General features: G+C 49.3%; 1 protein-coding gene across 3 annotated transcripts in view; it reads left to right on the top strand.

The window, feature by feature from the left end:
• ACVR2A (activin A receptor type 2A) overlaps window positions 1-27,584 on the top strand; it is an 853,417-nt gene that overhangs the window by 304,204 nt on the left and 521,629 nt on the right. For all 3 annotated transcript variants that reach the window (XM_069616514.1, XM_069616513.1, XM_069616515.1), the window contains one exon: window positions 10,455-10,609. In XM_069616514.1, the coding sequence (XP_069472615.1) occupies window positions 10,455-10,609 (155 nt within the window). The remainder of the gene's footprint in view (window positions 1-10,454; window positions 10,610-27,584) is intronic.

The raw sequence follows: 27,584 nt of genomic DNA, 5'->3' as shown, positions 1-27,584 counted from the left end.
AGGCTCATGGGTCCTCCGTTCGAGCCTTTGCATTCGGTGCCACTGAAGTTTCTGTCGTGAAAAAACGTGCTTCTTGTGGCCATCACCTCCGCACGACGAATGGGAAAGATCCCTCTTGTAAACCACCTTATCTGACATTCCATGAGACGAGGGTAGTGCTGGGGGCGCACCCCTCTTTCGTGCCCAAGGTGCCATCGGACTTTCATCTAAACAAGCCCTTTTGTTGCCTGTATTTTTTCTGACGCCTTCGTCGCAGGCTGACAGGACTTTGCATTTGCTAGATGTGACTAGAGCGCTGAAGTTCTATGTGGACCGCACAAAGAGTTTCAGGAAGACGTCACAGCTTTTTGTGAACGTTGTCCATGTGAACGATGGGAAGGCTCTCTCCAAGGCTTCCTTTTCCAGGTGGCTCTCCAGCTGCATCACCCATTGTCACTGGTTGGTAAACCGACCGTTGTTTGGCCGCCTGAGAGCCCATTCGACCACAGAGATCGCTGCAACTACGGCGTTCCTGTCTGGTGTGCACCTGCTGGACATCTGCAGGGCAGCTACGTGAAGGTCGACGCACACATTCACGAGATTCTACTGCGTCGACAGGGATTCCAGGGAGGAGTCCAGAGTCGGCCAAGCAGTGCTGCGCAACCTGTTCGCTTGAAGGTGAGCCTGGTGAGGAGGTAAGAGATGCTTAATGTTGAGCCTTGCCACCTCCCGTGGTTATGCATTTGTGTACTGCTATGTATTCTTTATTCATGAGCATGTGAATCCATGCCAGACCCCATGCTGGAGAACGAACAAGTTACTTACCTGTAACTGTTGTTCTCCAGCATGGGTCTGGCATAGATTCACATGCAAACCCTCCCTCCTACCCATCTGCGGCTCTTCTCTTGGTCCTACTGCTACTTTACTTGCTACCAAATCTCAATATGGCTGCCAGAGGAGGGGTTTAGGTTGGGGGCAGTATGACCCAGAGACCAGTGATTGGTTGTTAGGAGAAAGACCGTTCAGAAATGAAACTGTTTTATTTCTATACTGATGATTCCCGGCCTGACTGGGAATATTCATGAGCATGTGAATCCATGCCAGACCCAGACCCATGCTGGAGAACAACAGTTACAACAGTTACAGGAAAGTAACTTGTTCCATATGTTCCTTTGGATCTTATTGTATTTATTGTATTTACCATTGATGAACTTTCATAATCGATCAAAACCTGATTTGAAAGTCAGCGAAGGGTGTGGGTGAAAGGGGTTCGAGATCCTCTCTTATCATTTGGAAATTAATTGCTAACGGGAGAAGGATGATGATTGAGTTGTGATGTTAGTTTTTTTTTTTCAAACCAGATAATTTAACATGTACTTGTTCTTGATTTTTTTTAATGTTTCTTTTAAAACCAATAAAACAGTACAAAAAATGTGTATATATATTTTAACTCCAGTCTTGCCTTAATCAATTTACCAATTCTCCAGAATTCTTGAAGATGCTGAACAGAAATTATATATATGTAATAATTAATGTAGCCTTTATACATGGTAACAAAACTGTATAGTGCCAAATCAATAAATTATCCCTGAAAGGTTAATTTGAAGAAATCTACGGCTTCAAAGTGAGCCAAAGTAGTAGTGATCTCATCAGACACCAGTACTGCTGTTGAAATAGAAACCACTCGCCTAGAGGTTGTGACTTTGACTCCCTGGACAACTGGAGGTACGGCACTAGTACAAAAAAATGTTTTGAAAAAAGACTACTAGATGCGAGAAAAGACAGCTTTGGTCCAGTTTGACAGCAAGAGAGACCGAATTTATAACCTCTAGCTACATTTTGAACTACATTGAGCTAAGATTGATAAAACCCTATAATCGCTGTATGTGCTTAATGTCCATAATGGGATCATTTTACCTGGGCGTTCCAGTCCCCTTATTAAAAGCAATTAAAATTGAGAAAAATCTTATCAAGGCTTCTACATCTATATGAAAGGCAAGTGGTCAATACAAAATAGCATTTCATATAATGAATAACAACTTGATTTAATTTGAACAATAGTTAAACTATTGAAATAGTAATTCCAAACTTCAATAATGCTTAAAGTTTGGAATCTGTTAACATGTGCAGCAATACATTTAAATATTTGTCCATTCCGAACTCCTGTAGCTATTACCCGTTCAGGATTCTTAAGTTATTGGCTCCATGACGTGATTAATTACTGCCAGTTGGCTAAATAAGAAACCAGCTAAGAAGTCGCCATTATAGATTTCATTCTCTTGTTCCAAAAGAAACTGAGCTGCCTTGTTTGTTAAACTCCAATCACTGGTATATTTGCAGATTCGTAAGGCATCATCCAGATTTCTTTTTCCATTTGCTTTAATAAGGGGTTTCAGCCAGTATCGCATGGAGGGATTTGTAGAATGGGCGTAATAGTATGAAGTGAGCAGCAGTTTCGTCAAATGTCAGGCAAAAGTGGCATTTTGCATATGTATTCTGCCCCATCTAGCTGTAAAATCCTCGAACTGGTCCAATCCCCAGCTGCATTAAGAGGATCCTCTCCTGTCTAACGTATCCAAGTAACTCTCGAAGCAGAGGGAACTTTAAATTCCCAAATATTCGCCAGTGATGCGACTGCCCACAGCAGCTTGCAAACTTTCACACATGGCCCACTCTCCATACATCTTTTTAAAATAGATTTGGCTTGAATGCCATGGCAGCAGGGGTTAGTCCATAAATCAGGAAGATGAAGTGAATAAAACATTGAGTTAACATACTTAAACCAGGGTAAGTCACTTGCGCCAACTGATGATAGATCTTTAAGTGACTCCATGTATGCTTCTAAACTGTAACTTGTCCATATCTTAATACAGTACAGGAAGGAGTTTACCCGAATCGTCTCGGTTATATTCCCTATTCCTAACTGTAACCTGGTTGGCGGGGAGGGAGCACTGTATGGTATTAGTCTCGTTTGGCGACTCCATTTCATAGTATTGCTAATTGATGAAGGTAGTCAAAAGTATGGATCACTGTGCCATGATATAAAACTTGGTAGTGAGAATGCTTCTGTCTCCGTTTTGCACAGCACGACTGACCTTTGTTTTATTAACTTTAATTTTTAGCCCCTTGTCCTTCACTAGGATATTAACAATTATCGTTGAAAGCCACATGGGGTCTTGGACAAGAGAATGACATCGCCCACGAAGAAAAGAGTAGCCAATTCCTGACCAACACTCTGGGCATCCGCCTCCAAATTGGAGATTGCTATGATCAAGTCATTTACATACAGTGAGAACAGTAGGGGTGCCAATACACACCCCTGTCTGACTCGCACATTTATTTAAAAGTGCGCTTTGAGACCTGAACATGACCTTGACAAAATCTGTATACAATGGAGTAATTGCACCAACCAGATCCATTGGATCTTCAAATTTTCCCGTAATAGCCATAATTTAGGTCGAGAAACCAAGTCGAAAGCTGTTTCAAGGTCAATGAAGGCAATGTACAATGGCTGCTTTTTCATTAGGACAAATTTATATAAAACCAATAAAAGGCATAATGCTCGGTCGATAGTTGCAACACCCTCCCTAAACCTGCTTGCATAGGGGATAATGCAGTGTGGGCAATACACCAATCTTCTAATCTATTTTGCAACACTTTGCTTAAGGTCTTCCCAAGAGAGTCTAATAAAGAAATGGGGTGGTCATTTTGTGGCAAGTTTCGTGCTCCCTCTTTGTAGATGGGAACCAAGGTGGCCCCGTGACACATATGCAGCACCTTGTTCACCTTAGGGTTTTTAAAATGTTTGTTGGAAATGGAATCCAGATGTCTCCATGTTCTTTGAAGTCTGGTCCTGGGTCTTTGCCTACTCGTTGTGCAGTCAGCGGTATTTCCACCTTTGATGATTTCGAGGGGATTGGGTCCTCCGACGTATTCCATATCTATGACAGTAATCACCACAGCTGTGCTGCTTCGGAAAATCTTTCGGCGTCCTGCGTCAATGACGTCGATATGCCGTCCTCGAGGACCTCCGACGGCCGACGTCACCAGATGTTATAAGTAGGACGCACGACGCCCGTAGCCTCAGTTCCGTTTTTTTCTGCGAACGTGTTCGCTTCGGAGATCTCTGCGCGCCTCGACTCTTTGGAGTTTCTGTTCTTTCGGTTCTTCGCACCTGTTCGTTGTGAAGTTAATCGGGATGTCTTCCTCTTCTTGAAGCCTAGACGCGGGGTGGAAGAAGAGTGGGGACTGCGGGTCCAAGATGTCGGTGACGGACTCGCACGATGCCTGCCTCTGGTGCCTCAGGGAGGCCCACGACACGGATGATAGTGTTGACTGCCAGTCGCTTACGTCCAAGGCCTTGCAGGAGCGTAAGAAGAAGCTGTCAGTCGGTAAGGTGTCCATGCCCCGGAATTCAAGATCCACTGGGCTTTCGACGGACGATTTGAGGGGCGACTCTCTGCATCGTCATCGTAGGTCTCAGGGGTCTCGGTCCCTGAGTGGGTCCCGCCACTCCTCTGCCTCTTCGAGGCACTCCCGGAAGCGCCGTCATCGGTCGCCTGGTTGCTTATCCCACCAAGCATGCGACTCTGGAGGAATGGGCTTCCTTCGGTAAGTAAATGTTGGCGATTCCTGAATCGCAGGGCACCGGTCCGTCTGCGCCTCCGAGTGGGGTCGGGCGTGACCGTACTAGAGACACCGCTCGTACGCCTTCTGGCTCAGGTGGACAGCACGATTCGTGGGAAAGGTCCCGCTCGGACAAGGGGAATTGTTCTAATCATGCCTGTTGCAGGTCCCGGTCCTCAACGCCCTCGAGACCGTGTGCACCTGTGAAGTCTTCGAAGAAGACAACGCCTGTGGCGCTGAGGTCGTCAAGGGACTCTCTCAAGGCTCCGCCTCCGAGGAGGTTGTCGATGCCATCAGCGCCCAGGCTGTCAAAGGACACGCTCGGGGCTCCGCCCTCAAGGCCTGTGTCGAAGCCGTCGATGCTGTCGGCGCCGCGCTCGACATCGACGCCACTTCACTCGACGCCTTTCGAGGCTGTTTTGTCAGAGGTACCCCGTGGCACGGTGGAACCCCCTAGAAAGGCTCTGGCCAAGGCCAAACATGTCTTTGTCCCCCATTCTGTGCCCATTTTCCACCATCTTGATTATATTTCTGAGGTGGATGAGGGTTCTGAAGATGGGATGGTTCCTGATACGGTACCAGACGAGATTCTCTCTGGACATAGCCAGATGGAGGACCTGCGTCAGTCGCACGACGCCAGTGGTCTGGACACCTCTCCGGAGGTGGAGTTCTGTAGGCCTGAGCCTGGCACCCATGCCGAGTCCTCGTACCGGCGCCTTATGTCGAGGATCACCGAGTACTTGTGGTGGTCTGCTCCACCGGGGGATTTTCTGCAGGATGACCTGATGGATATCCTTGACCAAGGTCCACCAACTGACCCGGTACTGCTGTTCCATATGGCTCTGCAAAGGAGGGTGGCAGCGGCTTGGACTGCCCCGGAGAGTCTCCCGGAAGTGGGCAAGTCTTTGCCACGAAAATACCACCCAGCCGGTAGCAAACCCTGCTACTTGACCACGCACCCCACTCCGGAGAGTTTGGTGGTGCAGGCGGCGACGGCCCCAGCAAAACAGGCGTTGCATCCTACTATCCCTCCTGATAGGGACGACAAGCGTTTTGATGGTTGGGCGAAGAACGTGTTTTCTTCATGGGGTATGGCTCTTCAGGCAGCCAACTCTGTATGTGCCTTGTCACGTTTCACGCACACTCTGTGGAACTGTGTTTCCTTAACGGCTGAACATATTCCCGAAGGGGACGAACGGGATGGTTTTCTTGCTATGATACAGGATGGCAAGGATGCCATGTGTGAGGCCGTTCAGTCGGGTCTGGACATGGCAGATTGCGTCAGCCTGTCCATGGCGGCGAGCACCGTAATGCGCAGGTTTGCGTGGTTGCGGAAGTCGGGGTTTGCTCCTGATGTGCAAGCACGGCTCCTCAACATACCGTTTGATGGTGTACATCTTTTTGCCAGCAAGGCTGACGAGAGCCTTGAGAGATTGCAGACCTCAAAAGCTGCAGCGAAATCATTGAGCGCTGCAGTTCGCCAACCTCTGCCTTTTTGTCCTAGGGGACAGCAATGGAGGGGAGGTTCCTTTCTTTATTACTCATCCTTTAGTAAAGCGATAGGAGCTGCTAGTCAGGGTCCAAGGTACTTGAGGTGTCGAGGACGCTCGGGCAGTTGCCTCTTTGCCCTCAGGCAATGCCGCAGCCGCTTTAGCTCAGTCATGAGGCCATGTCCCATGGTTTGCTGGTTGGGGGAAGGCTGGCGCAGCGTCTTGTAGAATGGCGTGCCATTACTTCAGATGTGTGGGTTCTGGAGATCACAGATGACAATCCACCAGGGAATCTCTTTGAAGAGTCCGGATCCGCTCCTTGCGCAGGAAATTCAAGACCTGCTGGAGAAAGGCGCCATAGAACTGGTGCCTGTAGCGGAGAGGAACAAGGGATAGTATTCCCCTTATTTTTTTATTTCAAAGAAAGATGGGGGAGTGAGACCCATCATGGACTTGCGCGGTTTGAACAAACTCCTCAGGAAGGACAAGTTCAAGATGGTTACTCTTTCTCAAGTCCTCCAGGCCCTTCAACTTCAGGACTGGTTGGTATCTCTCGACCTCAAGGACGCTTATTTTCATGTGCTGATCCATCCAAAGCACAAGAAGTAACTGTGGTTTGTGGTAGGCGACTCACACTTCCAGTTTCGGGTCCTGCCGTTCGGATTGACCTCCGCCCCGAGGGTCTTCACCAAGCTCATGGTAGTGGTGGTAGCGCATCTCATGAAAGGGGGGATTCACGTATACCCCTACCTGGACGACTGGTTGATCAGGGCTTGCTCTCCCTAGCAAGTCCTGGATCATCTGTCCGTCACCTGCCACTCCCTCCACAAGCTGGGCTTCTCCCTCAACTTAAAGAAGTCCCTCTTGACGCCAACTCAGAGGCTCCAGTACATCAGAGCAGTGCTCGACACATCCCTGGGGCAGTGTTTACCAGATGAGGGCTCATCACATTCAGCAGATGGTACAAAAGTTCCAATATGCCCAGAGTCTCCCTGCGTTCGAGTTCTTGAGATTGCTCGGCCTCATAGCATCCTGCATTCTTCTGGTGCCAGAGGCCAGGTTGCGGATGAGATCTTTGCAATGGGCACTCAAGCTCCAGTGGTCTCAGTCCTCCGGCAGGATGTCGGACCCCGTTCAGGTGCCGCCCTCGGTCACCCAGGACCTTCTGTGGTGGGCCGTCGAAGGCAATCTGATGAAGGGGGGCTCCGTTTTGGCTGCCCTCGCCGGAGGTGACAAACATGACGGACGCGTCCCTCACGGGATGGGGAGCTCATGTCAACGAACTGACAGTCAACGGTCGTTGGTCTCCGTCGGAGTCCAGACTCCATATCAATCTGTTGGAGCTGAGGGCCGTCAGGCTTGCCCTGAAGGCTTTTCTGCCGACTGTGCGAGGAAAGAATTTCCTGATTCTGAGGGACAACACAGTGGCCATGTGCTACCTCAACAAAAAGGCGGAGTGGGGGCGGGTCACTTCCTCTGTGCAGGGAGGCGATGCAGCTCTGGTTCTGGGCAATCCAGCAGGAAATTTCAATCTCGAAGTTCATCTGGCCAGAGACAAACGAGACGGCGGACGCTCTGAGCAGGCAGAGCACGATCTCTCATGAGTGGGAGCTGGCTCAGGAGATTCTCCTGGTGATCTTCGCCCTTTGGGGGACCCCTCAAGTGGATCTCTTCGCCTCTAGTGTCAACCAGAAGTGCGAAAGGTTCTGCTCGCGGGAATTTCCTCCAAGAGGAGCCTTAGGAGACGCGTTCGTAGTGGAGTGGTCATTCCCACTGCTGTACACGTTTCCTCCAGTCCCCGTCATCCCGCAAGTGCTGCAGAGGTTACAGAGGTTTGGTTCCCGGATGATCCTCATTGCTCCGGCATGGGCCAGGAGGACGTGGTACCCGGACCTTCTCGACCTGTCCATCTCCCCTCCACGTCGTCTTCCCTACCAAGATGATCTGCTCTCACGGGAGGGGATCAGGTTCTCCATCCAGAGGTCGGATCCCTCAACCTTCACGCTTGGTTTCTGCAAGGTTGAGGTATAAGGATTGGGACCTCCCTGAAGACGTGATGGAGGTGTTTCTTTCGGCCAGACGGCCGGCGACACAGTCCCTGTGCCGTTGGAGAAAGTTCTGCGACTGGTGCGGGGTTAAGAATGTGGATCCTTTTTCATGCGACATTCCTGTGGTTCTGTCTTTTTTGCTTTTTTTAGCCCACAGGGGCTTGCAAGTGGGTACCATTAAAGGTTACCTGGCGGCGCTGTCCATATTTAAGCGCTCGTCTGAGGAGTGTTCTTATTTTAAAATTCCTTTTCTCAGTTTCTAAAAGGTTTCACTAATGGTTTCCCTCTGTCACCTTTCCAGGTGCCCAGTTGGGATTCGAACCTTCTAATGGGTGCTCCATTTGAGCCTTTACATTCTTGCCCTTTGAGAGTTAACTCTTAAAACTGTATTTTTAGTTGCGGTCACTTCCGCTCGCAGTGTGAGTGAGTTACAGGCACTTTCAGTTAAGCCACCCTTCACTGCGTTTCATAAGGACAGGGTTGTCCTTGGAGTTCGTCCTTCCTTTCTTCCAAAGGTGGTGTCGGAATTTCATTTAGGCCAGAAGGTTATTGTTCCGGCATTTTATCCTCCTGTGCATCCTGGTAAGGACGAGGAGAGGCTCCATATGTTAGATCCTAGGCGACCTTTAAGTTTCTACATTTCACGCATGTCCCGGGTCAGAGTGGACAATCAACTCTTTATTGGTTACGCTGGAAGGCGTTTGGGACAAGCTGTTACTAAGCAGACTTTGTCTCGATGGATTATCTTGGCGATTTCTGAATGTTAACGCTTGGCGGGTAAGGACCCTCCGGTAGGCTTGCGGGCCCAGTCTACCGGGGGTATGTCTGCCTCTACTGCCCTGCAGAGGGGTGTTCCTATTCGTAACATCTGTGATGCTACCATCTGGGCTTCGGTCCATTCTTTTGTACGTCACTACTCCCTCGATTCTATCCGTGGGCAGGATCTAGCCTTTGGCAAGGCGGTCCTTTACTCTGCATTTTGATTGGGCATTCTAAATTTCTATATATTCTAAATTCTTTTCCCACCTCCTTACGTTGGTACTGCTTTGGGGGTTTCTCATAGATATGGAATATGTCGGAGGACCCAATCCCCTCGAAGAACAAGTTACTCTCTTACCTGGTAACGTTCTTTCGATGGGATGGTCTAATGACGTATTCCATATCGCTCCCTCCCTGCCTTCCCCGCTACAGAATTTCTTATGCGATTGCAGCTTACGTTTCCGCAAGGCTTATGTGGTCAGAGTGGCAGAAGATTGGTGCCACACGTTCTGGGGAAAAAATTACAACTGAGGCTACGGGCGTTGTGCGTCCGACTTATACCATCTGGTGATGTCGGCCGTCGGAGGAGGTCCTCGAGGACGGCGTATCGATGTCATCAACGCAGGGCGCAGAAGCCGAAAGATTTTCTGAACCAGCACAGCTGTGGTGATTACTGTCATAGATATGGAATACGTCGTCGGACCATCCCATCGAAAGAACGTTACCAGGTAAGAGAGTAACTTGTTCTTTTGACCTCTGCTATCCCACTTGTGTCAAGGAGGCTAGGACCTGTAACAGATTCGACTATGGTTTTCCATCTATATAGAGTGCTGTAGTATTCGAGCCAGTGTTGTTCAGGAATGTTAATGGCGTTCGTACTGGCACCATCCTCTCAAACGGCCCTCTTCTCTATTTTATAAAAAAAAAAATGTGTTGCTCTACTGCAAAGCCCGTCCCAATTTGAGCCATGCCTGCTTTGTGAACTTTTTTGGGGGTGGGGGGTGGGGGCGGGGGGGTACATTAGCAGTTCTTTAGAAGCCCCTCCTTAAGCGGATCCAAATACAAAGTTTGTCCTGTGGTTTCCCCTGACAAGGTAGCTGGGTTGTGTCCATCGCTCATGGTAATTTATCATCCGACATATGGAATAGTGATTGGATCCCTTAATTTAGGGCTGATACAACATAATTAATATCATTGTTCTTCTGTTTATACCTGCACCATACTTTGCTTTTGGCAATTTCCTCAAATCCTCCCACCATTTGGTGAGCTATGGGCCGTCAACCTTTTTCCAGCTAATTGCAATTCTGTGTTTTGTTGTAGCTTGATAAATTTAGTATTACATTTAGACACAGTAAAAATGTGCACACTTGTTAATGCAAATGTTCAAGTTTCCTCTGCAGAATTGACTATTTTTCACGTAGAAATGTGCAAAATATCCTTAGATTTTCACACATTTTTTCAACCGATTTGTACTGTTTCTACCATCCGTTAGTAAACGTCTGAAAATATTTTTAAATAATATTAAATGACTGACTTATTTTTCTGTTCGCAGCCACATCAAATCCAGTTACGCCAAAGCCACCTTTATTCAACACCCTTCTTTATTCCTTGGTGCCCATCATGGTGATTGCAGTAATCATACTTTTTTCATTCTGGATGTACAGGCATCATAAGTTGGCTTATCCTCCAGTACTTGTACCAACCCAAGTAAGTTGCTCGACACATTTTACTCTTTTGTATGTTTAATTTGGTATGGATTGTTTTCCCTAAATATTTTTCATGTGGACATTAATAACTGCTGATGGTCAAACATTATCAATGTTTTTCTTTGTAGCACTCCAAATCATGTTTACTATCATGAATGATTTTCATAGTCCTTGTCTTGCCCCCTTTTCTTACATACCATTTAAGAAACCAGCAATAACCATCCAAGACTAACATGACCTGGAGCCTTTGTGTCCAGCTCCAAAAATAATTCTCCAGCAGCATTTTATGCACTTACATGTGCAGGTGTGGTGCACACAGTCACACTGTAGACTTCTTAACAACGGTCAGCAGGACTTGAGCCTTTTGGGAAAGTCTTATTTTTTTCTTTTCGTTTTTCTTTTTTTTAAACTTTGTTTAAGTGCTTGACATTACAACAGCGAATCGGGTCAGCAGCATCAAACAGTGATATACAACATGCATCTGCATTAAGTATAGTACCATCATAGGAGGTCAGGCATATCCATTACAAGTGCTCAGCAGTGAACATATGAATAAAGAACCACATCACAATCAAGTATTCAAGTCCACGGCATCAGGCACATTATCCCTCGGCTGCTGCAAGTAATTGCGGAAGGGAGGCCATGTGTCCACAGGTTTTCACTGGATGGGCTCAAGTGATCTCCAGCGCTCCTCCTGATCAGATGCCCATGTAACAGCCCTAGCCATTTCCACACAGAGGGGCATACGGGCCGCAACCACAACAAGAGAATACTTTGCACAGCAAGAATCATACATAAACTAGCCAGTCTCTGGTATCGTGGCTGGAGCCCCTCAAACTTGTGGAACAGACAGGTCAAGGGGCTAGGCTCAACTGTGCAACCAAACATTTCAGATACTGTATTGCAGATCCCACTCCAGAACTCCCACAGTTTCAAGCAGTCCCATATCATGTGTAGATCCCAGCACCTTCTGAGTTACACCTCGGAAACCGGGAAGAGCAGCGTGATGAAAATAAACTAACCCTGGCTGGAGTGTAATGGAACCTGTATAACAGTTTGAATTGTATCAGGCGGAATCTGGAGTTAAGCAAGACAGTGCGGCTCCGTGAGCACAGTCTCGTAGTTTTCATCTGTGATATCCTTACCCAAGTCTGTACCACATGCTATTAAAAGCTTAGTAAGTGTGGTTTATTGCCCAAGTCATGCAGCAGCTCATATATTCTGGTTACCCGGCTACGAGCCGAGGAGCCCTTCAGCACCAGTTCAAGTAGGGGATCATTGTATTTGTATTTGTATTTGTTTTATTTGTATAGCGCGGACCAGGCCCAGGGGCAACCGGGCGCATATCTTAGTGGAACATTACATTATAGGTAGTAGTACATTGCATTACCGGTGGGGCCTGTCGTAGACAATGGTCCCAGCAGATTGCAAACAGAGGATACAGTTGACGTTACACAACATAGATGTACAATTGACGTTACAAATCACGGCAGCGATCAAAGCTAGGTCCCAGATGGCCCGTTCAGACAGAAGAGTGGTTGTTAATGGGATGTAGCTAACCAAAGCTTGGCTTTGTGTTTGAATTGGTTAAAAGTGGGTAGTGTTCTGATCGTGAGTGGTACAGTGTTACATAGCTTGGCTGCCAGGACTTGGAAGCTAGTGCCACCAGCAGAATGAAGCTTGAATCTAGGGACCGCAAGACCTAGGGTTTGTGCAGATCTGAGTGTTCGTGCTGGAGTATATTGCGTGAATCGCAAGGCTAAGTATGAGGGGGCCTGGTGGTTAACACATTTGTATGTGAGCGCCAGTGCTTTCAGGGAGATTCTTTGGGCAACTGAGAGCCAGTTGAGGTTCTTCCTGGTTTCTGAAATGTGGGCAGATCGCGGGATGTTGAGGGCTGCTCCTAGTGGCATTGTTTTGGATTGTCTGAAGTTTAAGATTGCCCTGGTTAGTGCCCTGGTAAAGTGCATTGCAGTAGTCCAATTTGGACATGACCAGGGTCCTGGCCAGGGTAATGCAATTCTGGGCAGTAAGGAAAGGGCGACAGGCTGAGATCACTTTGCAGGTCTATGCCGATGCAGCGGCCACTGCATTGGTTTGTCTGGTGAGCGTCAAGGAGGCGTCCAGATGTATACCCAAAGTTTTGGTGTCTTTAGATACTTTAATCAGATTGCCATCAATGTTAAAGGAGCCGAACAGGTGACTCAATTTGTTGAGTCTCTGTTGCGTGCCTAAAATGAGAAGCTCAGTCTTGTCATTGTTGAGGCACAATTCATGCTGAGCCATCCAGGCTTGTATGACAAGGTAGATGTCATTAAGGGCTTTAGAATCAGCAATGTAGTCACCAGTGATGGGTATGAGTATCTGGGTGTCATCAGCGTAATTCGTGTAGGTGACACCCAGATAGTCAAGCACATCAAATAGAGGTTTGGTGAAAACATTGTAGAGAGTTGGGGAAACACAGGACCCTTGCGGGAGCCCACAAGGGACTGGTGTGGGATCGGCCGATGCAGTAGGGGAGAAAACTCTCATGTGTCTGTTGTCAAGGAATTACCTGATCCAGTTGGATGCATTGTCTGAGAAATGGGCTGCTGACTTCAGGTGCCGACATAGTATTTGGTGATTGACCAAATCAAAGGCAGCTGATAAGTCCAGTAATAGTAGAAGGGCCAGTTTACCGTTATCTTTAAGGTCCTCAATTTGAGTTTTGAGATCAAGTAAATCTGTTTTGGTCCCGTGCTTAGGTCTGAAGCCAGATTGTCTTGATCCGAGGAGGTTATTGGTTTCTAAGTAGTTCTGAATCTGCAGGTAAGCTGCTCTGTCCAGTATTTTGAGAAGGAACGGTACGGTGGTGATTGGTCTGTAGTTGGTGTTTCAGAGTCTAGAGTCGTTTTTTTTAGGAGAGGGATAACCCACGCGTCCTTTAAGTTGTTGGGTACCGTGCCCGTTCGGAATGAGGAGTTAATGAAGGTGGTTATGAAAGGAGCGAGGTCATGTGCTGCTTCCTTGATGGTAGGTGCTGGGCAGGAGTCACCTTGGCAGTTAGAGGGTTTTAAATTGCGAATGATGTTTTCGACCTCAAGGATGGTGAGTGGGGTTAAGCTAAAGGGGGAGTGAGTAAATGAGGCCATCAGAGTGTGGGACGGTTTAGTCGGGGGGTTGGTGAGTAGGGTGGTTTGTTTGGCATCAATTTTAGATTGCAAGGTGGTGATTTTGTTAAGGAGAGCGTTTTGGATGATGTTGCACCATTTACTGTCTTTGGTGCAGGTGTCCGGCGCGGGGGATGGGGATTTCAATTCTTTAAGGATTTTAAATAGCTCCTTAGTATTGGATTCCGCTTGTACGATGCGTTGGTTATAGGTGTCCTTTTTGGCTTGTAGGATTGCTTCCTTGTAGGTGTGGGTGGCGATGATGAGGCGATCTTTTAGAGTCACATGGGTGGCTCTTCCAAAGTGATTCAGCCTTGCGCTTTTCTTTGCGTAAGGTTCTTAGCTGCGGGGTGAACCAGGAGTTAAAGTGGGCTTGTTTGGCTATCCGTAATTTGAGCGGTGCTATATTGTCAATGGCTTTGAGCAGTGTTTGATTGAATGTGTCTACTAGAACTGTGGGGTCGTTATGTTGGGACACGCATTTATTCAGGATGGGAAGGATGAGGGGGAGGAGTTTATCCTTGGTGATGTCTTTTTTATTCCTTATGGGAATGGTTGGAGCTATCATAGGAGTGGTGTGAGGGCTGGTCGCTGGTCAGTGGAAGATGATGATGTGGTGGTCAGACCAGGCACAAGCGTGGTTGGAGCTTATGGATGTGTTGCAGTTAAGGTCCGTAATCCAATCAAGCATCCTGCCCTTAATATGGGTAGGTTCGTCAATGCGTTGATGGAAGCCAAAATTAGCTAGTGTAGTAGCTACTTCGGAGGCTAAGTGATCCTTGGTGATCATCTGGGGGTTATGCAGGGCATTCTGCCCCTGTAGCATGGATTGCGCGTCTCAGGCCAGCATACTGCAGCCAGCTGGAGGGGAGCTACTTTATGGGTCCCGGAAATTCACACCATTACACTATGGATCCCATGTCATAAACCTCACCCAGCGTGGCGCATACCTACCGTGCCCAGTTGTCTGTGGGCCCCTTGCCTATTTGGGGGAATGTTGGGAGGCAATTCCAAAGAGGAAGGCCCCATGCAATGGAGGGGGTTATCCACCTGCTCCCATATCTTGCCCCACGCAAGTGCAGTCACACCGACGGGATCAACCAGGGCAGCTCTGAGTGGCAGCAGCACCAGCGATCTCACGTCGCGCATTCCGGCCGAGAGCCTCTCTATCTTGACATGTGGGGGCGGGGGGTTTGTTGCTGCACCAGTACACTGCAAATTGTGCCTGAGCAGCAATCCAGTATTTAACGAAATCTGGGACAGCCAGGACTTGTTTCCCACTTGAGTCTAGCTGCACCCGAGTGCCACATAAAGTTGTTGATTTCGCTTCTCATTGTATATAAAGAGCTCAGCGCCCGGCCAAATTGGAGCATTCAAGAAATAATACAGCCGTTTAGGCAACACAACCATTTTCAAGAGTGCCACTCTGCCCACAATAGTAAGGGGACGTTTTGCCAGTTATGCAACGTGTGCGCGAGCTGTAACATGTGTCTGCCATAGTTGCGGTCATATAGAGAGGCCTGCTGTCGTGTCACAATGACACCCAGATATTTAACCTCCTGAGGTGCCCAAGCAAATCCCATCATGTCCCGAGGCGCAACAGTGGAATCTGTCAGCAGGAAGAGTTTGGATTAGAGCAGTTCAATTTCAGGCCAGACAGGGTGCCAAAGGCAAGGATATCATGTAGAATCGGTGTTGGATAGATCTTCGGGTCTCGCACAAACAGTGAAGTATCATCTGCATATAGCGAGATGATCTCTGGTTTGCCCGTCAGCATGATCCCTCTGTTAGAGTGTCTATGCCAGATCAAGTCGGCAAGAGGTTCCATCACGGTGGCAAAGATCAAGGGCGAGAACATGCAGCCCTGCCGATTCTCCCTATAGAGATGGGAATAGGATCCGAGAGCTGCCCATTAGTGCAGATGCTGGCAATTGGAAGTGGATAGAGCAACCCCACCCAGGAGATAAAGTGCGCACTGAAATTGCACCTTACAAGCACCGTCCCAAGAAATCTCCAGGTCACTGAGTCGAAGGCCTTCTGGATATCAAGCATAGCCTCCACAGCCTGCACACCAGGGTCCATCTGAGCCTGGATGTTGAAAAGGCGTCTCTTGTTCAAAGCTGTGGAGCAGCCGGAATGAAACTAGACTGGTCTAGGTGGACAATGACATGTACAGAGCGAGACGGAGGGCCAATACCTTAGTGACTATCTTCACATCAGACTTGGTTAGGGACAAAGGCCGATAAGCTGGCGACTAGCTGTGCCTCTTATCGGGTTTGAGCAATGCCATAATGACTGCCTTTCGTTGTGTAGGAGGGAGAACCCCTAGTGTGCATGACTCTTCCCAAAGAGTGGCCAGGTGTGGGACTAGGAGAGATTTAAAGTATTTATAAAACTCCATCGTCAGACCAGGGTGCTTTACCGGACGGAAGAGCATCAATAGCCTGTTATGTATCGTCCCTGGGCAATGGACCATCTAGCGTCTCCTTCGCCTCGACGGACAGAATGGAGAGTGGCAGACCCTCTAGGAAGGATTCAACCTCTGGGACAGATCTCTCATCAGAGTTTGCGTAGAAAGAGTGGAACGCCCGATTCACATCAGATGTCGAGTGCACCAGAGCACCGGATCTGTCATAGATCGCCAGAATGTGTTGGCTTCCTCACTCCACACGCACCACTCTGGCTAGAAGTCTGCCAGGCTCTCACCCTCGCCATACCTCCTTGCCACTCCAGGGTCGTCTAACAACTTTCATTCTCTGTCTGCATGTTCCCTGAAGTTATCAAGATCCTTTTTAATGTTGCAAAGCGTGACGGTGCTGAAGCAGTTGTGTACTGCGTCTCGAGTCAACTAAGGGTATCTTCGCATACTTTGATATTTCGACGCATCGCTTTGATCAGGCCACATTACTTAGCCATGGCCATGCCTCTGATATATGCCTTGAAGGCATCCCATAGGCTAGCGTGGGCTTCCACCGAGCTGTATTGATCATAAATTATTCCTCTACGCATTTCTCCATCTCTGCCCAAAACACCAGATCTGTCAGCGCCAATGGCTTGAGTCTCCACGGCTGTCTCTCCCCAAAGTCGCCCCCATGCAAGTGACATTGTAACATGAGTGGTCAGAGAAGGTTCTGGACAAAATACCAGCCCCTTTTGATGTTGCAGGTGAGAGTATCGGATATCAACCACATGTCAATGCAGGAGCGTGAGTCATGGACCGTGGAATAGGAGTATGCACAAGTTGAGGGGTGCAGTAGCCTCCAGGCGTCCACCATACCTAGTCTAGTCTGGCCTTCAATTATCGAATGTGCAGCCCTGGACGGCTGATGGGCCCTACACCCCGATCTGTCAAGATTGGTGTTCATAATTGTTCAAATCCCCCCCACAGTATGGGCACTAGGGTACAGTGCCAACAAGTCCGTGACCTAGGATTAAAAGTCTGTGTCGTTGTTGTTTGGGCCGTATATGTTCATCATAACTATTTCCTGGCCCATTAGTACCCCATGTGTTAGAACATAGTGGCCCATCTGGTCTAAATGTGACGATTTGTGTACATATGGAACAGTTCTATGAATAAGAGTCATGACCCCATGGCTTTTAGAGGAGTAGGCCGTGTAGTGGCGTTGTGTGCCCCAGGACTTAACAAGCATGTCACATCCCCTTGCCAGTGCATGTCTCTCCTGCATAAAGAGAACCTGAATTCCATGCCGTTAGACGTACAGTTGGAGCTTGCGCATCTTCAGTGTGTTGCCCAGTCCAGCACATTACAGCTCACGAAGCCCAGAGTGTTATCCGCCATCTAATCTGCGCTCCAAGCTGGTCTCCAGCACAGTGTGCAGAATATGAGCATCCCGCAGAGCTAGGACTATAGGGATACTGCTGAACTGCTAACCTAACACACATGTGAAGCACATTTTGTTCATCTCGCCCCATCTCCCCGACTCTTCCCCACCCCACCCCATCCCTCTCCCAATCGGAGGAATGAATACCCCCACCCCAAAGCCAACCAACCTAACAATCGTTGCAGTTTTGCATGGGGGGGGGGGCAGCATGCCCGGTTCAGCCCGGCCTATATCACAACAGATCGTTACAAGTTTAATACAAGTGTACAGTGCATTTACGGCTTATTAAAATGAACTTGTAACAGAACAAATGCCAAGTATATTTTGCAAGCGGTAGCGCCGCAATGAGTTCCAGAACCAATTCCCCAACAAACGATTACATGGGACATCTGAGTAATTCTGGCGTATAGGAGTCGTCCAGGGAAATGGTCCGCCAAGAATTTCACAGCCTCCTCAGGTATTGTGAAAAAGTTTACCTTCCCAGCATGTTCGACCCTGAGCTTGGCCGAGTACATCATAGCATACCTGACCCTCTTCTTTACAGCCAGGAAGGATTTATGCTCCTTCTGTACTGCAATCGAAAAATCAGGGTATAGGTGGATCCTGCTGGAGCTCTCCCTTCGCCCTGGCTACCCTCAGCAAGGCATCCCTGTCGCGATAGTTAAAAACCCGAGCGAGTATTGGGCGTGGGTGGGGCCCTGGCTTGGGAGCCAGAACGGTGAGCACACTCGATACCAAATTGTGGCGAACTTTAAGACTATCCAGCAGGGTTAGCAAAGTATGTTCAACAAAGTCTTCGATGGGGCCGTCTAGATTGTTCTCCGGTATGCCATTGATGCGTAGGTTGTTGCGTCTCGAGCAAGACTCAAGGTCTTCGTTTTTCCTACTGATGGACTGCTCCTGCCTAGTGAGTGAGGAAACATCTGCCCTCAATGCCATAATGTCGTCTTCTGTTGTCCCCACTCTATTCTCGACCTAGGCAACGCTTGCATCGGTCTTCTCCAGTCAAGACTTTATAGTGCTGATGGTGCAACTCATGCCATCTAGCTTGGAATGTAGGGCTGTAAATCCCTCACGCCTATGATCCATCATGCACTGCAATTCCATAGGCTCCTCCAGTGCCAAAGGCTTGCCACCATCCCCCTTGGCTCCTCCCTGGATTTTAGGTGCAGCCTTAGTATATATGTTTCTGATGCTTGTTAATCTGCTGAGAATCACATGCTGTGCATATAGTCCGACATCTAGTGGTAATCTCAGGGTATTGCATCTTTCTTTCGAGGATCGCCAGGGGACGCCGACATGGGTGTGACTGTAACACTGTCCGTGACTGTAACTGTCCCTACCGTGACGTGTAGTTATACCCAAAATCCCTCACGCGTCGAGGTCCTGCTGATTGTTTTTTTTCCGGCCAACTAGTTGGTCGCCTTATGCGGAGCTCGTCAGAGTTGATATTGTATAGTAATTATTCGTTACAACGTCGCAAATCCCTACGCCGACAACATCCAACTGCTGTTTCGGCGACTGGTGCATTGATAGACATCTGTTGACCGCGTGGCCTCGGCCCTTAGTTCACACCCTTACAGTAGGGAGAGTGGGGTCCTGGGTTGATTCTTTTTCATGAGAATGCATTTCCTCTTCCCTCTTTCCTTTTCTAGTCTGGCTGCCGCTTTCCGCCTGCTAAGGAGAGGACTCCATTTAAGATTTGTCTGTCTTGCAACGGAAAATACCCCTGGAAGGACACCCTTTGCAAATGCAATAGGTGCTTGCCTCGTGACCACGACGATCGATCCTGTAAGTCTTAAACTCTTTCGTCCAAGGACGTTAAAGTGGTTTTCCAGTTGGCGTCGTCTCCTCGGATGACGAGGACTCTAGCAGTCGCCATGGCTATGATCTGGAGGCCATAGACCTTTCAGCGGAACCGTCCGGTTCCCATGTGCCCGGTCCCGACAGGCAGACCGCCGGTACTGCTATGGGGAGTTCACACCCCAGCGACAGGGGCACACATGCACCACCCAAGGATAAAGCATACAACCCCGCGAGCTTCCTCGTCAGATACGTCAAAGAAGCACCAGATGCCAACAGGCCCGCCAAAGACTTCGGTGCCTGCCGAACCTCACAGTCCGGGGCCCTCCCTGCATCCGTCCACTCATTCGGGCGTATCATCTAAAATGTACACGAGTGGCGACACACCGTCTAAGAGCGCGTTGGCTCCAAACGTTTTGGCAGAGCCAGTAACTGCAATGACACCTACAGGCATGTCGAAATCCCTTATACAACCGCTGAAAATATGTGAGTCTAGCGGCTATCGTTTCGGATGCCTAAAAGCACTCCCTCACTTTGAGAGGAGTACTCCGAAAGCCCCCAGCCCCTCTCTAGGGCTTTAGCTAATAAATAACCTCCCTCTAGAGAGCCTTTGCCTCCGCCAGACACCTCTGCTTCATCCCTGTGGACCAGAGATATGTTTGAAAATTACATGGACAAAATGTCACAATTTATAGACTTTTCTGAAAGGTTCATTACTCCCAAGAGACCTAGGGTGGAGGACTCCTGCCCCATTTTAGCAAGGCTGCAAAAGCTTCCAACACAAACACACCAGGAAGAAGTATGAGGTTTCTGAGCCAGAGGAGACATAAGAGGATCCCTATAGTCATGAGGACAATCCTTTTGGGCCGGACACAACTGACCAGTGCCCAGATTGGAGACAAGATCAGCCAGCAGACGAAGCACCTTGGCTTTCACTCACTCCAACTCCTGACCCAGACGTTATTTGTCTGGACCCGCCCTCCTCGCCTCAACAGAGGCAGCCATCACCCATTGACGACCAAATGGCTTTCAATGCCATCCTAAAGAGGGCCGCAGACAACTTCCAGATCGCCACTCAAGAAGCAGTTTAGGACTCTGATTTTGTTGAGGGCATTCTAAAGGAAAAACCTCCCACAAGCCAAGCTATTCCCCTGCTGAAGTCCATTGAGGCACTTGCACCTTCCTTACTGTCCCCTTCCCTTACCAGGGCTGTCAACCCTTGGTTGAGAAACTGTTTTATCCCTCTCTATCTGACCCTGTGTACATTCGGGGGCATGCCACACCAGACTCCGTGGTTGTTGCAACTACAAGGAAGAGGGTTGGGGTGCCACTGTCTACTGCAGAGGCTCCCCCCACAAAGACTGCACTGAGCTCTGTCTTGTCGATCGCATCACCACGTCAGCGGCATATTCTACCAGAATTGCAAATAATACTACTCTTCTCACGAGTTAAGCGGTGTGCAGTGGAACGTGCTTCAAGAAGGCCTCCAAAAGCTCCCTGAACCTGCGCGACCATGCCTACTGGCGGTCATCTCTGAGGGAAGGCAAGTGACCCACAACATCCTTAAAAACATGGTAGATGCTGCTGAGACTGCGGGATGCACATTGGCACAGGGTACTCTCCTCAAGAGGCACGCCTGGCTAAAAATTCAGGTTTTGAGCTAGATACACAGGTCTCCTTGATAAACAAGCCTGTGGAAGAGTCTAACTTGTTCTGTAAGGCTGTGGATGACGGCTTGGAAATTGCAAAAAAAGAGCATGAGACCCTCAAATCTCTCAACCAAATCACAGCCAAACCTTTTCAACAGCGGTGGGGTGCTAACTCGCACCATTCCTTTCGGAGTCAGTCCTTCTCCCGATCTCCACACAGGCAGTATGGCACAGGAGGTACCCCATGGTCCTCCTGACAAGGTTCAGCACAGAGGCAAGGGTAGAGGCAGAAACTCCACCCCAAGAGGCTCCCCGGCCTCAACATGAAAATGACTCGCCAGTCCGGGTCCCCTCCAATACCTCCCCAGTCAGGGGACGTTAAACATAATTTATTTACACATGAGAAGGGGTCACATCAGACCAGTGGGTGCTCAAGACAGTCAACCACGGTTATTGTATCGATTGCCACCAGCCACCGCGATACCATTCTCCAAAGAGCAGACGCCTATCACCAGCACACCTGCAAATCCTGCTGGAAGAGGTGCAAATCCTTCAGGAAAAGGGCGCCATAGAAATCGTCCCCATTCATCAGGTAAACAAGGGTATTTATTCAGTGTATTTCCTTGTACCCAAAAAGAATCTCACCATGCGCCCTGTGTTAGACTTGCGCCCAGCGAACAAATATGTCAAACCGCAAAAGTTCCAAATGCCAACATTGCAGGAAGTAATCCTACTGCTGGTGCAGGGGGGAGTACATGGCATCATTGGATATAAAAGATGAATTCTTTCATGTTTCAATGTTGCTAGCGCACAGAAAGTGCCTTAGGTACATGATAGAGAACAAGCACTATCAGTTCAAGGTCCTTCCCTTTGGCATTGCCTCAACACCACAGGTGTTCACAAAGGTACTGGCGGTAGTAGCTGCTCACCTGCAGAGGCAGGCCATCCCAGTCCACCCTTCACAGACTGGGGCTTCTCGGAGATCGACCTATTCGCAACTCTGCAGAAGGCACAATACCCAGATTACGCCTCCAGATACCTGCATAACCGCTCCAAGGGGAACGGTCTCTGGCTAACCTGGCCAGGGAAATGTTTCTATGCTCCTCCCCCCCCCCCCGACTACCCTGCTCAACAAGATAAGTGCAAATGATGCACCAAGAACCAGTTACGATGATTCTGGTGGCCCTGATGTGGGCCCGCCAACCTTGGTTCTCCCATCTCATTGCAATGTCAGTCTCTCCTCCCAGGAAACTGCCATGCCCCTACAACATGCTGTCACAAGACAGTGGGGAAACACTTAATCTATTCCCTTAAACTCTCAATTTAGCAGCCTGCCTTCTGAGGTCATAGTTAAGGCACCTCCAATTCCCTCAGAGATGTATGGATATACTAAGGGGAGCACAAAGATCCAACACCAGACACTGCTACTCCAACAAATGGAAGCGTTTTGTCATCTGCTGCAATGGCAAGAACATCAATCCTATTGAATGCACACCTAAACATTTTGTCTTGTACTTAACTCACCTACTAGATTCAGGCTTAGTTTTCAATTCCCTAAAAGTGTACTTAGCTGCACTTTCAGCATACACCACGTCCCAGAAGAAGGCCTCGTGGTGGAAAATTCCAGTGATAAAGGCTTTTCTGGAGGGGGTAAAGAGAATTCATCCCAGTTTCCAACCCAGCTCCCGGATGGGACCTGAACGTTGTACTTACTAGACTAATGGGACCTCCCTTTGAACCTATGCATAAGGCTAGCATTAAAGCACACCCCCTACAAGACCGCCTTCTTGGTGGCAATCGCATCAATAAGGAGAGTTAGTGAACTGCAAGCACTTTCAGTACAAGACCCATTTGTTACAATTAACAAAGATCGGTGGTCCTGCGCACTCACCCACGATTTGTGGCTAAATTTATTTCAAATTTCCATGTGAACAGTCTATAGAACTACCCACCTTTTTCCAAAACCCCACTAATGTGGAAGAAGGAAGCCTCCACACACTAGATGTGAGGAGAGGAGTGATTTATTACCTGGAAAAGTCAAGAACACTAAGAAACACAAACCAGTTTTTCGTTTCAGTGGCAGCTGGTAGAGAAGGGGGCCCTGTCTCTAAATCAGCTATTTCACAGTGGATAGTGAACTACATCACACTGTGCTACACTCTTGCCAAGAGAGATCTGCCCCTCACGTCTAGAGCACATTCTACTCTGGGTACAGGGGCTATAGCATTCATTGCAAATGTTCCTCTTGAGTCCATATGTAAAGCGGCAATCTGGAGTTCTGCACACACCTTTACACAACATGATTGCCTAGATGCACATTCTGGGTCTGATTCTCAGGTGGGGAAGCGGTGCTATCTTTGCTACTGTTCCTTCACATATCCCACCATCTCTGGGTACTGCTCGCTAGTCTATGCACAGCATGTGATTCTAAGCATATTAATAAGCGTCGGAAGACATGCATTATTTACGCTACTAGCATTTCTGATGATTGTATCTGCTTAGATTCACATGCACCCACCCTTCCTCCCCTGATGAAGTAGAAGGAACACTTCTCGCTCTGTACTCGCTCACGCTGGTCATGAGGCTTCCACACGGTAGAAAAGAACACAATCGGAGGGACCTCGATGCATGAGGGATTTTGGGTACACTACACGTCATGTTAAGGATAGTGTTAGTCACACCCATGTCGACGCCCCCTTTCGATCCTCGAAAGAAAGATGCAATTCTCCGCGATTACCACTAGACTATATGCACAGCATGTGAATCTAAGCAGATACAATCATTAGAAATGCTACTACGGTAAATAATGCATGTTTTGTTGAACTTTGTTTCTTGCCCCCTCCCTTGGCCATGATAGCATGGCAGTACACCAGGAGGGGTCCCAGGGAATGTGCGAGAAGAAGGCTACACAAGGATCAACAAGATGTGACTCTCCCTGCCAGGGATGCGTGGGGTGATGTGGCCGCAGCAATCTCGCAAGGTTGCCCTGATATGGCGTATAGTGGCCTTTTTAAATGTGCTCGGGAGCCAGTGCAAATACGGTCCCTTCCAGAAGTAATAGTTCATAATAATGGCAGACAGACCTGGGACATGAGGGGTGATGTGTCAGCAAGGGAAGGCGGAGACCAGCGAAAGAGAAGATGTTCCGAGCGGCAGCCAGATCCCACTCAGTCACGCCCTGCAGCTGCTACCTTCAATCAAGGAGTTTTCCAACCGCCGGTGACTGCAAGGCAGTTAAAGTGTCGTCTGAGTGTACAAAGCGGAAGGAGCACCGGGAGGGACCTCGGGGGGGCACCTATGGTGTGTCCACAGCCAACAGGACAGGCACCCCTGAGTAAACCAAATAGGGAGGGGGCCTTGCAGCTCCTCAATCAATGCAGGGGACAGGAGGTCGCTGCAGCGCGGTGTGCACTCACTGCAGCTGATGCCATCGGGGTATGCGCCCAGGCACCACGGAGCACGGACCTATCACCCATCCAGGGCCAGAGGCAGGGCAGCTGTCAGTAAAGCTGCAGCAGGGGTAGTCCGATCATAGAGCCCGGGCACACATCCAAGTGCCTGCTGGAAGCAGCCGCAGCTAGGAGTAAGGGCAGGCGTCACAGGCCGGGAGGAGCCAGACGACCCTCAATGTTTTATCCTCATACAGGGCAATTCCAAAAAGGGAGAGCTGCAACAAAGCCCCTTCATGTAGAACTGGGCGAGTGCAGAACTCCCAGGATTCACTGAAGATCCCAGCACTCTGAGATCTGAACAGGAATTAAAAAAAACCCTTGGTCTTTGCTGGCAGGATCACACCTGAGCTGAGCTCTGCGATCTGTGCAGATGTCCGGCAGGCTGATGAGGTGTGGGAGCCTCCGCCACTCACAACAGAGGGCAGCCTACGACACCGTGCCTCGGTGGCCCGGCATTGAGGTGTTTCCACCCTCCTAGGCCCTCGCAGTAGCCGTGTCGCGCACCACAAGGGTCGGCCCAGCGTCAGTGAAGGCAAGCGAATAGCAGGTAGAGGATGGGCCAGGGCGCAAGGAACTGTTACGCTCACCTGACTCCCACGGAGGCGCTGGCCTGGTTAGCGCTGCTGTGACCTCTAAGGTGATGCGCAGTGTTCGGAAGACAGACTGGACCGGGCCCCCAAATCTGGCTTGTCTGGCTCGCAGAAGTATCCTTCTTAGGGTCTGGAAGGACGAGCTCTCCATCCTGCTTCTGATGCAGGGGCGCGTTGGTGTCCAGTTACTTCACTGGATTTTCGGATTGGTGAGAACCAAACTTGCTTGGCTTCCAGGTAAGTTTTTTGATAAGCGGTTCCCCTTGTGTCCATGCATTAATGTACTAATGCTAGTGTCTTTTTCCCCATAGGGGCCGGGGTACGGAATGCCGGGGAACAGGCACCGACCCGAGATGAGAGGTGAAATCCTTGTAGAAATCAGGTAAGTCTTTAATGAGCGTTTTTTGGTAATGTCTTATCATTCGCTCATTAACGCTGATGTCTCTTTTTCCCCTTGGGGGCCGGGGTCCGGAAATGCCAGAATGCCGCGCGGACCCGAAATGAAGAGGGAATGAATCAACAGGTAAGTCTTAACATGGAGATTTAGCTTTCCTTATTCCCTTCCCTCTCTCACCTTTTGTTATGGTCTTTTTCTCCCTAGGCGCTGGGGCTTGACTGCGAATCCGGATGATCGCTGCTGAACATGGAGGCGCTCTGTAAAGGTGAGTGGAATGCGGCGCTGCAGCGATCGACGCGATGAGCTTTTAAATTAAAGTCTTCCTTTTCAGGATTGTCGGCGAGATGTCTCTGGGATGCAGATTTAGCAGGTAAGGACTTTTCCTTCTTCTGTTCTCTTCTTCTCTTCCTTTGCAGGTGATCCAGGATGCTGGCAGGCGTGGCAGAAGTCAGGATGCAGGAGCAGACACGGTGAGCGTCCAGCTGCTAGATGCAGAACAACGCGAAGCACGTGTGGCTGTTCGGGTGGGGTTTAAATAGCCTTGGAAGAAGTTCCAGGTATGTATCCTTCCCCGACCACGCTCGGATGGTAAATTAGTCCCACAGGTAAAGTAGTTCCTTTCAGGCCTCAGAGGCTGGGATCCTGCAGCATGGTCTGCATCAGGTAAGTGCACCCAAGCATTCCCATAATGAGCCTGGCGCCGTCTTTTATGAGCCTGGCGCCATAGGCGCCAGGACACTGTCCAAAGGGCCCCTATATGGGGTTGCTGGGTCCTTCCTTGGGGACTGGATGTCCGCTTTTGGAGACGCCGGGCTTGAACCGGCTCCCCGGGAGCGGGCATCATGACAGGAACCCCGACAAGGATTCCAAGTAGACTGACCCTCAGTCTCGTGAACCAGCAGGGGCCGTCGGCCCCACCGGACCCAGGAGCCAATCAGATCAGGCCCCCACCATGGGAGCAGCAAGCGCCAGCGGGTACCACGTTGCAGACTCGACCAGGACTGATCCCGTCATGGGACCACAGAGGAACCCCCCACCCTCGTCAAGCAGCCCCTCAGGGCAGGCTCTGCAGTGCGTGCGGCCTCCGGTCCAGCTTCGGCAGTGCCCAGTTGTTGAGTCTGTGGTGCCGGGTGGTTGGTGGGCCGGGCACCAGCAACCTAAGCACAAGGCAGGCCCCCAGCAGAGTCGCTGCTAGCAGGAGTGCTGCACCAAAGGCTCCGCAGCACCGCTGGGGCCAGCAGTACCGTTGGGTGTGAAAGGCGAGCAGAGTGGGCCTAGTGGCAGCAGCAGTATGCTCCAGCAGGAGCATGGTGTAACAGCAGGCCAGTCGTAGCACAGCCAGCAGAATCCACCGAGCCGGAGCAAATATGTTCTGCCGTATAATCTGCTCCTTAATGTTCACAGCATTCACTCACAAAAGGAGGATTGCATCGTGAAGAGGTCCCGGGCTGCAAAGCCTACCACTTAGGTGGCCATCTTCGTCGAGTGCAACAGCGCCTCCCCTGCTTTCTGTTTTGAATATTCTTTTTCCTCCAAGCCATTCCCTGATGCTTTGAAAATCGCTTTCTTGCTTCTTCAGTTGCGGGCCACTGGTTCCAGCATTTAGACCCCCACTCCTTGTGTTTTGAGGGCTTGGGCCTTGAACATTGTTGAGACAGCAGCTTATACTGTAATGTGCTCTGTGTCCACTCGCCAGCCGCGCTGGTGGGAGGATCGGTTTTCCTGCACTCCTCCACCATATCTAAGAGGTCATCAAAGTAAAGAAGGCTGGTGAGGGCATGTTCTATCAAGGCACTTTAGCCCGTTTTGACAAGGTCTGGAGTCCTCAACGCAGCATGGTGGTAGCATGAGGAGTGGCCTTTCTCCTCAACTTTTACATTACTAGCTGGAACACACCATGATTCTTTGCTCACATTAGTACCATCAGAACAGAATACTGACGTGTGATGGTCCACACTACATTACCTGCTGCATTAGTATTCATGCAACATCACATGCATGTTAGTAACCATGCTTTAATGAATCATGTAGAGAATGTAGCACTTGGAGTTCTTGTCCCAGCTTGTGTCCTGTTTTTGTCAAGAGCAGGGCTTC

This window comes from Ambystoma mexicanum, chromosome 9 (assembly GCF_040938575.1).
Source record: "Ambystoma mexicanum isolate Mex_15411 chromosome 9, UKY_AmexF1_1, whole genome shotgun sequence".
Lineage (NCBI taxonomy): Eukaryota > Metazoa > Chordata > Amphibia > Caudata > Ambystomatidae > Ambystoma > Ambystoma mexicanum.
The sequence above is the reverse complement of the archived record's forward strand: the minus strand, read 5'-3'. Positions and strand labels throughout refer to the sequence as shown.